At 45.8% G+C, this 13,094-nt stretch overlaps 4 protein-coding genes and 2 non-coding genes across 13 annotated transcripts; 3 read left to right on the top strand and 3 right to left on the bottom strand.

The window, feature by feature from the left end:
- Positions 1-3: 3 nt before the first annotated feature.
- On the bottom strand, positions 4-880 carry LOC6609830. The gene is made up of 2 exons (XM_002034446.2): positions 609-880; positions 4-542 (listed from the first exon to the last, which is right to left on the bottom strand). The coding sequence occupies exons 1-2, from the start codon at positions 660-662 to the stop codon at positions 57-59; spliced, it is 540 nt and encodes a 179-aa protein (XP_002034482.1). The 5' UTR covers positions 663-880; the 3' UTR covers positions 4-56.
- Positions 881-1,048: 168 nt separating this feature from the next.
- Positions 1,049-1,119, top strand: Trnag-gcc. The gene has a single exon. It is a non-coding gene; the product is annotated as a tRNA-Gly (tRNA).
- Positions 1,120-1,245: 126 nt separating this feature from the next.
- Positions 1,246-1,317, bottom strand: Trnaw-cca. The gene has a single exon. It is a non-coding gene; the product is annotated as a tRNA-Trp (tRNA).
- A 304-nt stretch (positions 1,318-1,621) lies between these two features.
- Positions 1,622-8,532, top strand: LOC6609827 (heterogeneous nuclear ribonucleoprotein U-like protein 1). 7 transcript variants are annotated; one of them, XM_032717057.1, is made up of 11 exons: positions 1,624-1,780; positions 1,859-2,061; positions 2,262-3,032; positions 3,109-3,960; positions 4,027-4,508; positions 4,573-4,701; positions 5,901-6,072; positions 6,582-7,438; positions 7,501-7,669; positions 7,733-7,806; positions 7,875-8,532. In XM_032717057.1, exons 2-11 carry the CDS (start codon positions 1,920-1,922, stop codon positions 8,037-8,039), a joined length of 3,813 nt encoding a protein of 1,270 aa, XP_032572948.1. In that variant the 5' UTR covers positions 1,624-1,780; positions 1,859-1,919; the 3' UTR covers positions 8,040-8,532. The 7 variants fall into 7 exon arrangements, with proteins under 7 accessions (XP_032572952.1, XP_032572948.1, XP_032572947.1 ...); XM_032717056.1 differs by having other exon boundaries at positions 1,851-2,061; XM_032717060.1 differs by having other exon boundaries at positions 1,624-2,061; positions 7,736-7,806; positions 7,878-8,532.
- Positions 8,533-9,010: 478 nt separating this feature from the next.
- LOC6609826 (peptidyl-prolyl cis-trans isomerase FKBP8) lies at positions 9,011-11,047 on the top strand. Of its 2 annotated transcripts, none has more exons than XM_032717062.1 (6): positions 9,011-9,158; positions 9,278-9,775; positions 9,830-9,912; positions 9,970-10,279; positions 10,340-10,570; positions 10,633-11,047. In XM_032717062.1, exons 2-6 carry the CDS (start codon positions 9,284-9,286, stop codon positions 10,708-10,710), a joined length of 1,194 nt encoding a protein of 397 aa, XP_032572953.1. In that variant the 5' UTR covers positions 9,011-9,158; positions 9,278-9,283; the 3' UTR covers positions 10,711-11,047. The 2 variants fall into 2 exon arrangements, with proteins under 2 accessions (XP_032572953.1, XP_002034480.1); XM_002034444.2 differs by having other exon boundaries at positions 9,273-9,775; positions 10,633-10,713.
- A 573-nt stretch (positions 11,048-11,620) lies between these two features.
- On the bottom strand, positions 11,621-12,969 carry LOC6609825 (cystathionine gamma-lyase). Its single transcript, XM_002034443.2, has one exon. The coding sequence runs from the start codon at positions 12,903-12,905 to the stop codon at positions 11,724-11,726; it is 1,182 nt and encodes a 393-aa protein (XP_002034479.1). The 5' UTR covers positions 12,906-12,969; the 3' UTR covers positions 11,621-11,723.
- Positions 12,970-13,094: the final 125 nt, after the last annotated feature.

Raw genomic sequence — 13,094 nt, 5'->3', positions numbered from 1 at the left:
TAATTGCATTTTCATTTATGCCATATATTTCGTCGTGGTATTATACATTTTTAAGACTATATGACAGTTTCTGTTATACTAATTGCAAACTGAACTCCCCCAGTACTTTCGCCATTTTTTAGATACGAAATGGTGTATCTGTTAAGACCCTTGAAGACAATGGGTGGCCAATCTTCGGTAGAAACAACGCCGTTTTTCACATAATATGTACCCTTTCGAAAAGGACAAACTTCAGCACCGGTAGTGGGTAAATTCGATTCGGGCGATATTATTCGGAAATAGGAAATGTAGTAGCGAGTGAAAAATTCGCATGGCTTGGTGGCGGCGTTCACGATTCCCTTGACCCAATAACCATTCTTGAATGCGTGGGATTCGAAAAGGACGTCGAACGTATCGTCCAAATCTTCTAAGAAAATAAGACTTCCATTTATCATGCGGTTTCTGCCGAGCAATCGTAGCTGGTATAGGAAAAGGGTTTCGGTACTGCCGTTCAAGGCATCTATCGACTCAAAGCGGACTTCATAGTTGCTTTTCTTTGAGCCCTAAAAATTAAAAATAAATATATTATCGCAGCAAATTTCATTTATGATTATTTTATTTATTCTTACCACTGATACTGTCCACAGGATCAAAAGACCATTTATCATCCACCAAAGAGTCATATTCCTTAATTCAAGCGCTCCAATTGCGAAATTTTGGATTGTGCATCTTTAACTTATAGATTTTATAGCAACATGAGTATTGCATGTCGATAACATATATTCCAAATTTAATTATAAGTGAGTGTTAATAAGCACTTGTTCTGCTGAAGGGGCATGGCCACAATCGATGTTACTAAAACACGTTTTAACTATAAACAAGTTAGGCAAATGCTATAATATCAAAAACATTCACTTTTGCGTAATAAGTAAATTAGCAACGCGGCTTACTAGGTTAATTTTAAAGAACTTCAGCTTTATATTATAATAATTATTTTAGCAATTTACAGAAGTTAACCCATCTATTTGCAATCCAAGCTTATATTGAAGGTAAGACAAGTTGCGTTTAAGCATCGGTGGTTCAGTGGTAGAATGCTCGCCTGCCACGCGGGCGGCCCGGGTTCGATTCCCGGCCGATGCAAATTTTTTTATACATACATGTATAAAAAATACCTTTATTTTTGTTTGAAATCTTAAATTTGTATCCATATTTCTATATAAAAATGTTTGCATACTAAAAAAATAAAAGTAAATATTACTTGCATTGTGACCCCGACGTGATTTGAACACGCAACCTTCCGATCTGGAGTCGGACGCGCTACCGTTGCGCCACGGAGTCGTTGTCAACGATTGCGCCAAACGGCCATTATACCTAAGGTGTATTAACGAAAAACACTTTCTAATGCTGATATTTAAGCTATTAATTATATGTTGAAGAAAATAATTGACTGTTTTTGTCTATTAATTCTTATTAATATAGTAATAACTAAAAAATTGTCAATCATTAAATATTTTCTTGCAGCGCACATGCGAACGGTTGATGCACAATAGCGCCATCCGTCGCTAGTGATGTTCAGCCGGCTATCGATAGCCACACAAGCACAAGTATCGAACGCGAGCACGGCAGCACTACGTTTTCGTTTTCTCAACCGCAGCCAACTTCACTTCAACGCGTTCGGTATAATATTTAGGTCCATTTATTTATTCGCAACAAATGCGAATGTAAAAGCGAATATTGCGTTTAAATTGTGCGCACACGGTGCTAGCAACCATTGCGACTTGACTACGGTGACATTTCCAAAGTGAGTGTCATTTGCCAGACAGCGCGATTTGGCCCGAAATTCCTACCAATTCAGTTTTTCACATCGCCAGCTTTTCAGCGGTGCATTGGGTGAATAAGCGTGTGTGTTTCTGCCGCCAATCCAAAGTTGAAGCGCAAAAATGGATGTGGCGAAGCTGGAGAAGATGAAGGTGGTGGACCTGCGCAACGAGCTCCAGTCGCGCGGCCTGGACACCAAAGGAGTCAAAGCGGTGCTCGTCGAGCGCCTGAGGGCATATGTGGAAGGAGGAGCCGGCGACGGTGGTAAGTTTGTGTGTATGCGTCATTTGAGCGCCCGATTGTTCCAGTGTGTATGTGTGAGGGTGTTTCTGTGTGCGTGTGGCTTGCCGCGTCCAAGTCATGCTTGTATTTCGGTTTCTGTTTGTATGCGGCTGAGCGTGAGTTAGTTGTAAGTTTTTCTTATATAATGGCCAGTAATCACATTTCACTTTTCCCGCCTCCAGAAAATGCGCCGGTCACACCAAGCCGCCGTCAGCGTCGCACGCGCTCCATGTCCCGCTCTCCATCGCCGGTGCAAGCTGCTCCCGTGGCCGCAGAACCAGTGCTCGATACTCTCGAAGAGGAGCAGCCGGAGGAGGAGACAGTGCCACAACCAGACCCAGAAAGTGAACAGCCAGCAACCGAGCCGGAACCAGAACAAAGTGAGCCGGAGGAAGCTGAACCAGCTGCAGCAGTGACAGAGGACACAACCGTCAACCAAGCGGTCAATGAGGAGTCGCAGCCAGAACCCGAACAGTCTGATGAAAGGTCGGAGACAGACGACAAGGAGGAGACAATCGAAGAGGCAGTACCCGCCGTCGTACCACAGAGTGAAGAGGCTGATGAACCCATGGAAGAGGATCATGATACTGCCCCTGAGGAGCAGGAGCCTATACAAACTGAGGAGTCTGTAGAGGAGAAACCAGCCGAGAGCACTGTGGCCGAGCATCAGTCAAATGGCGACAGCCAGAAAATGGACGTTGATGAAGAGGATTCGGCCGCCCCGAAAGCGGAGGAGGAGACCGAGCCAGCAGCTAAGCCTGAGGATCAGCCCTCGGAACGCCGCAAGCGATCACACAGTCGCTCCAAATCCCGATCGCGCAGTGGATCCCAAACATCGCCCAAACATCGCGGCAGCGTAGGTGACAAGCGTGAGTCAAAGGCAGCGGCCGAGGAGCGCACAGTTCCTGAGGACGAGCCCACCATCGAGGAGAACAAAGTGGGATTGAGCTGGCGTAAGTAAACTACTACATTCACATACACAGCTTGATCCATCACAGTAATTAACATTCCTTTGTTTTTATATTCCAGTGGACTCTGACTTGCATTTACGCATCGACCCAACCACGTTTGCATCGGCCAAACCCCTTACCTCGGAAATTTACTCGCTTATTTGGTCCGGAGCACGCGCAAACTACGGAGTGCGCGAGGGCAAAGTGTGCTTTGAGGTGCGCCTTTCCGAGGAGTCGGTGCCGGAGAACTCGCACTACTTCCGCGATGAGCCGCATGTGCGAGGATTCCGCGTGGGATTTTCAATGCCCAAGAGCTCCTTGTTGCTGGGCGAGGCCGAGCATTCATTTGGCTACTGCGAAACCGGGCGTAAGGCCACTCAGAGCGAGTTTACCGATTACGGCAAGCCTTACCAGCTGGATGACGTTATCGGCTGCTATTTAGATCTGGAAAGCGAGCCGTGCACAATTAACTACACTCTGAACGGCGAGGATCTTGGAGTTGCGTTTGAATTTGAGAAGAGCATATTGGGCGAGGAGGGAGCCCTGTTTCCGCACATCGTTACCAAGGGCTACGAATACTCAGTAAATTTCTCTGACACCGAGCAGCTGTTGGTGAATGCCGAGAGGCCCACGCGTAAGCGCCGCAAGCCGCGTAAAGACGAAGACAAGGATAAGGACGACGATAAGGATGACAATGATGGCGAGAAGTGGAAGGTCTTGGACGAAGCCACGGCGGATGATGATGAGGTGGAGAAAAAGGATGAAGATGGCAAGGCTTCTTCGGAGAAAGATGAAGAGGAAGCCGAAGATCCTGAAAAAGCCAAAGAGGATGAGTCGGCGCCGAAAATGGAGACAGAAGCCGAAACTAAAGTCGAGGCTCCTGCTGAAGCTGCTAAGCCCGAATCAGAAGCTAGCGAAGCTTCGGAAACTGGTGAGTAATGATTGATTCAAAATCAGTTATCCCACAATATGCTAATTATTTGGGTTTTCCTTTCAGCTGAAACTTCTACCGAAAAGTCGGCAGAAACTGCAGCTGTGTCAAATGGTGATGCTGCTGCAGAACAGGCCAACGATGAAAATGCATCTGAGGATAAGAAACCCTCTGAGAACAATGATGAAGAAGATGAGGATGGCCCCTCGCCGAACAAGCGAATCAAGACCGATGGAGATTCGGAAAAGGCGGAATCCGAAAAGGAAAAGGACAGGTCGCAGACGACAGAAGATGAGTACGAGGATGTTGTGCCCGAGCCAAGGGATACAGCTGCTCTGCTGGATGGCTATGTATTGATCGGTTTAGTACCTGTCGAAAAGCTAGTTTCTGGTCCACAACGCGTCGGATCTCGTAAGGAGTGCGAAGTCATTTTACTGGTTGGCTTGCCGGGAGCCGGAAAGACCCATTGGGCCCACAAACATGTGGCTGAGAATGCCGACAAGCGTTACGAGTTGATTGGACCCGACGCATTCATTTCAAAGATGACGGTAAGTTTGTTATTAAATGAAGCTTGGCGCTGAAGATATTCTGTACTAACCTAAATATTTGCAGATCGATGGCGCCTCCCGCAAGACTGTTCACAAAGGTCGATGGGACAAGGTGTACGAGATATGCTTAAACAGCTTGGCGGCTCTGGAAGATATAGCCATGAAGCGGCGTCGAAATTTCATACTTGATCAGGTAAACCATTAACAAATGACCTACATACACCCGAAACAAAACACCAACCCACGAACACAGAAGATTACACTATGAACGAACGATAACCAAACACAAAACGAAACAAGCGAGAATTATACGTTGATGATGACTTTGGCGCCCACCCAACACACTGGGGCCATGATCTCCTCGGGATTGAGGGGTTCTACCAGCGGGGCACAACAATGCTGCGCTATATATTTTTTTAATTGTACATTTGAGTATACATTTTTTTTTGCTCATCGCTCTTAACTTTAGAGAGTGCCCAAGTGCCCCTAGATGGGGCACCAACATGCAGGTATGTCCTAATTGTAAGTCGATCCGATAATTAGAGTGCTTAAGTTTGAGGCAGTAAGTATCTGTGGATTTCCCATTAGCTTAAGTTTTACGTGCAGGCGCAACAGTTGACGGGGCAGTTAAGAGGGCATTGTAAGAAAAGTGGGGATGGAAGTGGATATGGATATGGAAATGGCATTGGAGAAAGATGAGTGAGTGTAATGGAATGGAGTGAAGTAAAGTAAGGAAGGAGGAGGAGGAGGAGCGAGCGGCATGGAAGCCACTGTAAGTAGACAAACACAAATCCGATCGACGATCGTTCGTTCGCCTACAATCTAATCACATATACGTATTAGTACCTACTATCTCTACTCTATCTCTCTCTCTAAATGCCAACTATTCTCATATATATGTATGTGTATCTACAGAAAGCTATGCGATGCTTCATCCTACAGCCAGCAGCACAGCCAACCGCGACTACTTTTCCCCCATAGTACATTCTGTTATCCTTATGCAAAGTATTAAGTCAACTGTTGTTAGATGCGGCCGGGTTAACATTAACCCGACGCCGCCCCCTAGGTATTATGTTGGTGTGGGCGCACCGCTTCCGTAAGTCCTCGCTCCCTCGCCGACGGAGTGTGGGCAGGAAGTGGGTGTCCCGCCGTACAACAGGTATGTGTTAGATTGTAAGCGCAGAAAGCGAGCTCAATGCGAGTTGGGTTCGATCCCGGTAGAGCCGGGGTCTGCAACCGAGCCGTATCATCAACGTGTTTCTCAAGTTCGACGACTATCCCAACAACAACCAAACCAAATCCAACCAAACAACAACTGGCAGACAAAATCTGAACCCAATTCAACCAAACAACACCAACCAACCAACCGATCAACCAACTGTATTCTTGTAGACCAATGTGTATGCCTCGGCCCAGCGACGTAAAATGAAGGGTTTTAACGACTTCAAGCGAATTGCGGTCGTTTGCATACCCAGCGAAGATGAATTGAAACGTCGCATCGCCGAAAAAGAGGAAAAGGGAAATGCTTTTACAGTTAAAGAATCAACAATTAATAATTTACGAGGTAAATATTGTCCACCACACCAAAGCAACGAATTGAAAAAAAATCAAAAAAAAAAAAAAAATATCCAGAATAATGTACGATCGTATAACTTATTATTCTACCTATCTGAATAAGGAGACATTCTTGTTAAAATGAACAGTAAAAACAGTATAAAAACTTATGTAACGTATTTAGTTTGTAAGCAGCTGCACTTTATGTATCTATACGTAATTGTAACTGTAAGCCCTTCAAAATATCTCATAATTTGATTATTATTATTGCCATTATTCATTAACATTTATTCTATAACATCCCCCACTTGGCAACTGGAACGTATAAAGGATGAAATTTAATCACAACTGGATTTCTTAAAAATCTAAATTTATGCGCGCTTTTTACGTCCGGTTGCCAAAGTTGACCACACCTTTTCCCCTATGCTCCATCTACAATAATTCCTAATCTGTAATGATAATGAGCGCTTATAGCACTTGTACAGCCTTATTGATGATGTACACGCAATCTTTTTCCAGCCAACTTCACACTTCCCTCGCTGGAGTTTGGCTGGTTCGATGACATAAACTACACGGAGCTGACTGGTGACGAGGCCAAGAGCGAGGTCAAGAAGTACAACGAGAAGGGCAAGAAGGCCATTGACGCGGAGAGATCGCGCGACAAGAGATCCCGAGGAAGTCGCGACAACTATCGTCGTGATGACCGGAACCGGAATCGTTACAATGATGACCGACGTCGTGATTATGGCGGCCAGCGGCACGAAAGTCGTTGGAGCGACTCCCGCAGGGGAGGCGGCGGTGGCGGTTACTCCAGCAATAGTGGTGGAGGCGGCAGTCGTGGCTACGACAATCGCCGCAGCTACAACAGCGGAAGCGGTGGCCAGCAAAATTGGGTGCAGAACAGCCGCAGAAGCGGCTACGATGATCGCGGCTATGGTGGCGGTGGAAGCGGCAGTCGTGGATACGACAATCGTAACCGTGGATACGCAGGCGGCGGCGGTGGTGGTGGCGGCGGCGGCGGTGGCGGTGGTGGTGGCGGTCAGCAAAACTGGATGCAGAACAACCGCAGAAGTGGGTATGACGACCGCGGCTACGGCAGCTCGCGGGACTATCGCGATCGAGACCGTGGCAACGACCGCAGTCGAATGGGCAGTAACGACCGGAACCGGGGCAGCAGCCAGAGTAGCTATCGCTCGGGAGGTGGTACTCATCAACAACGGGATTTTCGGCCTGGCCACCGCGACACCAAAGAAGATAGTCGCGGTGGCTATGAGCGGTCAGCTGGTCAATCGCTACCCAAGTATGGCAATAACACCGCTGTAGGCGGTGGCTACGATCAGTACAAGCAACAAGGTGGAGCACCTGGCGGAGGCAAGGTAAGTGTGCGTCCAAATCCTCGACCCCTTACAGCTGGCTAAGATCTCAATCACTCATGTAGGCCTCCCTTACCGGCAAGTGGAGTACGTACAGCCAACATCATCAGCAGCAGGCGCCGCAGCATCAACAAACGAGCATCTGGCAGACTCAGCAGCAGTCACAACAGTACCAACAACCTCAGCAAGCAGCGGCGGGCCAGCAACAATACTGGGCCTATAACCAAATGCAGGGTAAGTGACGCAGTGTTCGACTGCTTAAGGCCAAAGACTATACGAGTTGGTTGATTCTCCCAGCAGGTTATGGCAACCAACAGGCCTGGCAGAGTGCCGATCCGCAGCAGCAACAACAGTGGATGTCCTGGTGGCAGGTAAGCAGGAGGAGTCTTGTGCAAGTCGTTGGAAGAGACAACACTAAGAGATATTGTTTCTTTAACAGCAGCAGCAGCATGGTTCTGGCGGAGCAGCGGCAGGAAATGCCAGTGGCGGATCAGGCGTAAATGTGGGCGGCGGCGCTGGCAATAATGATGGCGGTGCCGCCAATCACTACTGGTCTCAATATTCGTACTCCACGCAGTCCAATGCGGATGCCGACAAGAAGTAGAATGCACTACACTATGCAGCCGTGTTCCACCAGGCCCAGACCCCTCTGAGTTGTCGCGAAAGGAGTTAACCACAAATCTGAACTAAACTTTATATAATAGTTTTAAACGATTAACGAACAGTAAAACAACATTAATTTAGTTTAGCCAGTTTGGGCTAGTCGAAACCAAACAATTGCGAGGGCTAACCAACCCTGAGTCAAAATTCTTACCTTACCCACGGATGGATTGTACACAACTAAGACTATTATATCATTTGAACTTGAACGTGAATGTTACGCTTTTCATTTTCCACAACGCATTTTCTATATAACGGTGACGAAGCAATTGAATGAAACGCGGTCTTTACTCTGGCACTACGTATCTAGGCAGTACAACTTGTTTTTAACGTTTATTACGATTATTGTTTTATTTTTTACAATCAACGCAAACAATTGAAATGATCGCATTAGAGAAGAAACATTAACGAATAAATCTATACATTGAAAAAATCTACTTAAAGGAGCTTATTATTGGGAAAGGGTATGTAATGCGTTTGCATTTTAAAGGACAGACTCAGTTAATTTTAAAATTTACATTAAGCAGTATGCAATTTATGAAATATTGGAGACTTCCAGTTTTTTTCTTATTTAGTACAAAAATATGAGTATATAAAACCGTTTTATTAAACTAAAAACTAACATTTCCTTTTATTTAAATATATATTTTTATATCCATCAAAAATTCAGCAAGTTTGTCTTATATTTCGAACTTAAGTTTGTGCTATATATATATATATAACAGCTATATACTTTAAATAAACAGATACAAATCTTCAAAACTGAGCTACTGAATTTAAAAATAAAGAAAAGGATATTTGTAGCTAATAAATATTTTCAAAAGATAAGCTGTATAAATAATAAACTAATGTGATGAAATTTTTAACCACTTGAGTCACTACCGGTGCGGTATCGCGACATTATCAGCAAACGGGCACACTGCAACTTGGGCACACTGGCTAGCTGGCAGAAGTCCGTAAAATTATTTTTCGTTTCCCACTAACTTTTTTGTCGTATGTGGCTTTTGAAATCGAATTAAATTATTTTTGTTACCGAAATCCGATACCACAATCAGATACTGCTGTAAGTTGGGATTACGTGTGCCGTCCTGACACCCGAAAACTTCATCAACCCTCCCACTTTGCCTTTGCCCTTTGTTCCGAGTTCCACTGATTTACATACTTTCGCCTCGTCAAGCATAGGTAATTATGGATACGGAGAAGTCTAGCAGTAGCTCCTTCGAGGACCTGACTAACGCCGAGGACACCAAAGACATTCGCAAGGTGGCAGCGGAGGAGGCAGCTTCCGGAGATGGCGCACCCCCGGCATCCGCTTCTGGAGACGGGCAGAAGGCGGAGGAGGAGGATGTCGAGGAAGAATGTGATGTACTGGGTAACAAGCAGCTGATTAAGCGCACCATCACGAAGGCACCACAGGACTCGTTTAGGCGTCCGGTTCGCGGCGAATTGGTCACCGTGAACTTCACGGGAGCACTGGACAACGGCACGGTGGTCGAGAACGAGTTGAACTTCCAGTGTCACGTGGGAGACTACGAGGTTGTCCAGGGACTAGACATGGTGTTGCCCATGCTGCAGGTCGGCGAAGTGTCCCAAGTCAGCGTGGATTCCCGCTTCGGCTACGGCTCCATAGGACTGAAAAAGGAGGGTGAATCCGAGTACCTGGTACCACCCGATGCGAATGTAAGTTCATATTCAAATTGTCATAAGAACTCTTCAAATATATCAATTTTTCAGCTTACCTACGAAATAGAGCTTTTGGATATCAAATACGAAGACTTTGCGGACCTTAAGAGCTTTGAAATACTGCGCAAATATGGGTATGTTTCATTCTTTGCTTTGCTAGTCTGTTCTTAATAAATAATTCATCTTTTCAGTACGCGCAAGAAAGAACGTGCAAATTTCTTTTACAAGCGTTCGGAGTTCACAACCGCCATTCACCTGTACAGACGTGCCCTTGACTTTCTGGACAATCGGGATGGGGATCCGGAATCCGAGTTCGACAAGGAAGACTTGGAGCTCTCGAACAGCGACACGCAGACCCTGCTGGAGGATCGGTTGATCGTTTACAATAACTTGGCAATGACACAAATCAAGATTGCTGCTTATGACGCAGCTCTGCAGTCCGTGGAGCATGTGCTGCGGTGCCAGCCAAATAACTCCAAAGCCTTGTACCGCAAAGGCAGAGTAAGTTGTTGGCCCAAAACCATAGATTTCCATTCACAAAGTACCTAATTTACCCTGCAGATATTGGAGGGCAAAGCGGACACCCAGGGCGCCATTAAGCTACTGCAAAAAGTGGCTACACTCGAACCTGAAAATCGAGCCGTTCAATCGGATTTGGCCAGACTTTTCATCAAGGCTCGTCGCGAGGAGCACAACGAAAAGGAGATGTATCAGAAGATGTTGGGCCAGGCCAAAAAAATGGAGCAGAATACTGCCACCAGGCAAAAGCAGCCGCTTGTGGACAATTCCAAGGTGAGATAGCTAAACACTTTATAAAAAAAAAACCGATTGTTAATTCTCATTTTGCCATTCAGCTGAAGCTGCTTGGCTATCTAATGGGTACGATATTAATTGGAGTGGCTGGCGTCGCTATTTATCGTTACAAGTACTAAGAACAAGAAATGCACACGAACTACTGGTTACTTTAAGCAATTGAAATGCATTTCTTAAGTATATATAGAAGGCAAAATTATGAATGTTGGAAAGCCGCAGTTGCTTATTATAATGATATGGCTCTTGTTGTACATGTAATGCTATGCGCACTTCACAATAGTATGTATCTTTCAAATAGTATGGTTTTGGATATCGTACATATAATGTTAAAGCTTAAGTTTAATCAACTACATTCTGTCAGACAAGTAACGGGAATTGTTAAAATAAACACAATTTTCTCATCATTATGTTTTATACAATTTTCAAACGAAATAAAGCAACACAATCGAAATCAGACCATATTTATGAACTTGCAATAAGGTTCGAAAGACAGCTTATGGCCTACCATATGAAAGTAATGATACTGATAAGCAGCACTGATAAGAACTCCTAACTTGGTTTTTCTTTTTCTTCGTTACTTAAATAATGCATGATTTAACTAAACTCTGCTCTAGTCTAAAAGGCAAACGAACTTTTGTAAAAACAAATCGGAACATCCGTTCAACAGATATGATTTTCTTCCATCGCGACTTAGAATGATTAAATGATGGTGCGAATTTAAACATGCTGATTCATTGTTTGCGTATGGTAATCGACATGACAATGGGCAATTTTGGGTCTCCCAAGGCTGTTTCTATGGGGGGTCGTGGAGGTAATGCAGCTGCGATCGTATATAAACCTATCAAGACATCAACAATTTTCAGAATCTGATCACTAAATCAACAATTATAGCGAAATAAAACCAGCAATAACACACAGCTTTATTTACCACATGTTATCAGTTCGCTAAACTCTGTGATATCTATTCGATCCATCCCAACGGTCTATATGTTTACATACGTAAGTGTTTATAAGTGTTTATAAATATCATTCATTTGAGACAAAAACACTTTTATTGGGGTGATTAATATACAAATTCATAAGTTTTTTGTTAAACAAAATTCCTGCGAAAAATACATGTCATGTGAGTAACTTAGGCCTTCGATGCAATTTCAAGAGCCTGCTCCAGATCCTTGATCAAATCCTCGGCATCCTCCAGTCCAACGGACAAGCGAACTAGACCGTCAGTGATGCCCAAAGTTTTCCTATCCTCTGCCGGAACAGAGGCATGGGTCATTATGGACGGCAGCTCGGCCAGACTCTCGTAGCCACCCAGACTCTCCGCCAGGGTGAACACCTTGAGGGCCTTGAGGAAAGCCGAGGAGTGCTTCAGGTCGCCCTTAATGTAGAAGGAGAACACACCACTGTATCCGTAGGTCTGCTTCAGAGCGATCTTGTGCTGCGGATGGGAGGGCAAAGAAGGATGCAACACCTTCTCCACGAAGGGATGCGTCTCCAGGTATTTGGCAATCTTCAGAGCATTCTTCTGGTGCTGATCCATGCGCAGAGAGAGTGTCTTAAGACTCCTGTTGACCTGGTAGCAGTCGAATGGAGACGGCACAATGCCCACCGCGTTCTGCAGGAACTTCAAGCTTTTGTAGAGCTTCTCCGAGTTCATGGTGATGCCACCCATTACCACATCCGTATGACCGTTCATGTACTTGGTCAGGGAGTAGCAGACCAGATCGGCGCCCAGCTCCAGGGGTCGCTGGAAGTAGGAGGTCAGGAAGGTGTTGTCGACGGCCAGAACGAGATCCTCGCGGACTCCATGCACCAGCTGCGCAATAGCCTCGATGTCGGCCACCTTCACCAACGGATTAGTTGGCGACTCGATCCACACCAACTTGGTCTCCGGCTTGATGGAACTTTTAATTAGATCCAAATTCGTCGCATCCACAAAGGTGGCTGAGATTCCCAGACGGGTGGCAACCTGACGGATCAAACGGTTGGTGCCTCCGTAAACATCGTCGCCCATGATGATGTGATCGCCGCTGCTCAGCATAGTCAGCACAGCGGTGGTGGCTCCCAATCCCGAAGAGAACGTCAGGCCGTATTTGGCATTATCCAAGGCGGCGAAGCACGTCTCCAGCACGTTCCTAGTGGGATTTCCACTGCGGGAGTACTCATAGCCCCTGTGCTCGCCCGGAGCATCTTGCTTGAAGGTGGTGCTCAGCGATATCGGCGGAATCACGGAGGCACTCTTCCACTGCTCGGGGCTCTGGCCCGAGTGGATGGACTTGGTGGCGAAGCCGCTCGGCTGGACTCTGTAGCTCATCTTGTCTGGGTAGGCGGATCGTTGGGAACTGACTGACACGTGGAGAGAGACCGACGCGAATATATATACTCCTACCAGATGTTATCGCCTAGCCGGTACTTAATTATTTCAACCGTTACAACACTACACCCGCCGACAGTGATAGCACTCTAGCTATTAAACGGCCAAAGATCTATTCTAAGAAAACAG

The sequence above is a fragment of the Drosophila sechellia genome, chromosome 2R, assembly GCF_004382195.2.
Source record: "Drosophila sechellia strain sech25 chromosome 2R, ASM438219v1, whole genome shotgun sequence".
NCBI classification, from domain to species: domain Eukaryota; kingdom Metazoa; phylum Arthropoda; class Insecta; order Diptera; family Drosophilidae; genus Drosophila; species Drosophila sechellia.
Note: the sequence above shows the minus strand (reverse complement) of the source record. Positions and strands in the feature narration are given on the sequence as shown.

Coding starts and splice junctions, on each gene's coding strand:
- LOC6609830 (XM_002034446.2), bottom strand. CDS start 662: ATGACTCTTTGGTGGATGATAAATGGTCTTTTGATCCTGTGGACAGTA. Junction 543..608: donor TCCTGTGGACAGTATCAGTG/GTAAGAATAAAT, acceptor TTTAATTTTTAG/GGCTCAAAGAAAAGCAACTA.
- LOC6609827 (XM_032717057.1), top strand. CDS start 1,920: ATGGATGTGGCGAAGCTGGAGAAGATGAAGGTGGTGGACCTGCGCAAC. Junction 6,073..6,581: donor AACAATTAATAATTTACGAG/GTAAATATTGTC, acceptor ATCTTTTTCCAG/CCAACTTCACACTTCCCTCG. Junction 7,439..7,500: donor GAGCACCTGGCGGAGGCAAG/GTAAGTGTGCGT, acceptor TCACTCATGTAG/GCCTCCCTTACCGGCAAGTG.
- LOC6609826 (XM_032717062.1), top strand. CDS start 9,284: ATGGATACGGAGAAGTCTAGCAGTAGCTCCTTCGAGGACCTGACTAAC. Junction 9,913..9,969: donor GAAATACTGCGCAAATATGG/GTATGTTTCATT, acceptor TCATCTTTTCAG/TACGCGCAAGAAAGAACGTG. Junction 10,571..10,632: donor CGCTTGTGGACAATTCCAAG/GTGAGATAGCTA, acceptor TTTGCCATTCAG/CTGAAGCTGCTTGGCTATCT.
- LOC6609825 (XM_002034443.2), bottom strand. CDS start 12,905: ATGAGCTACAGAGTCCAGCCGAGCGGCTTCGCCACCAAGTCCATCCAC.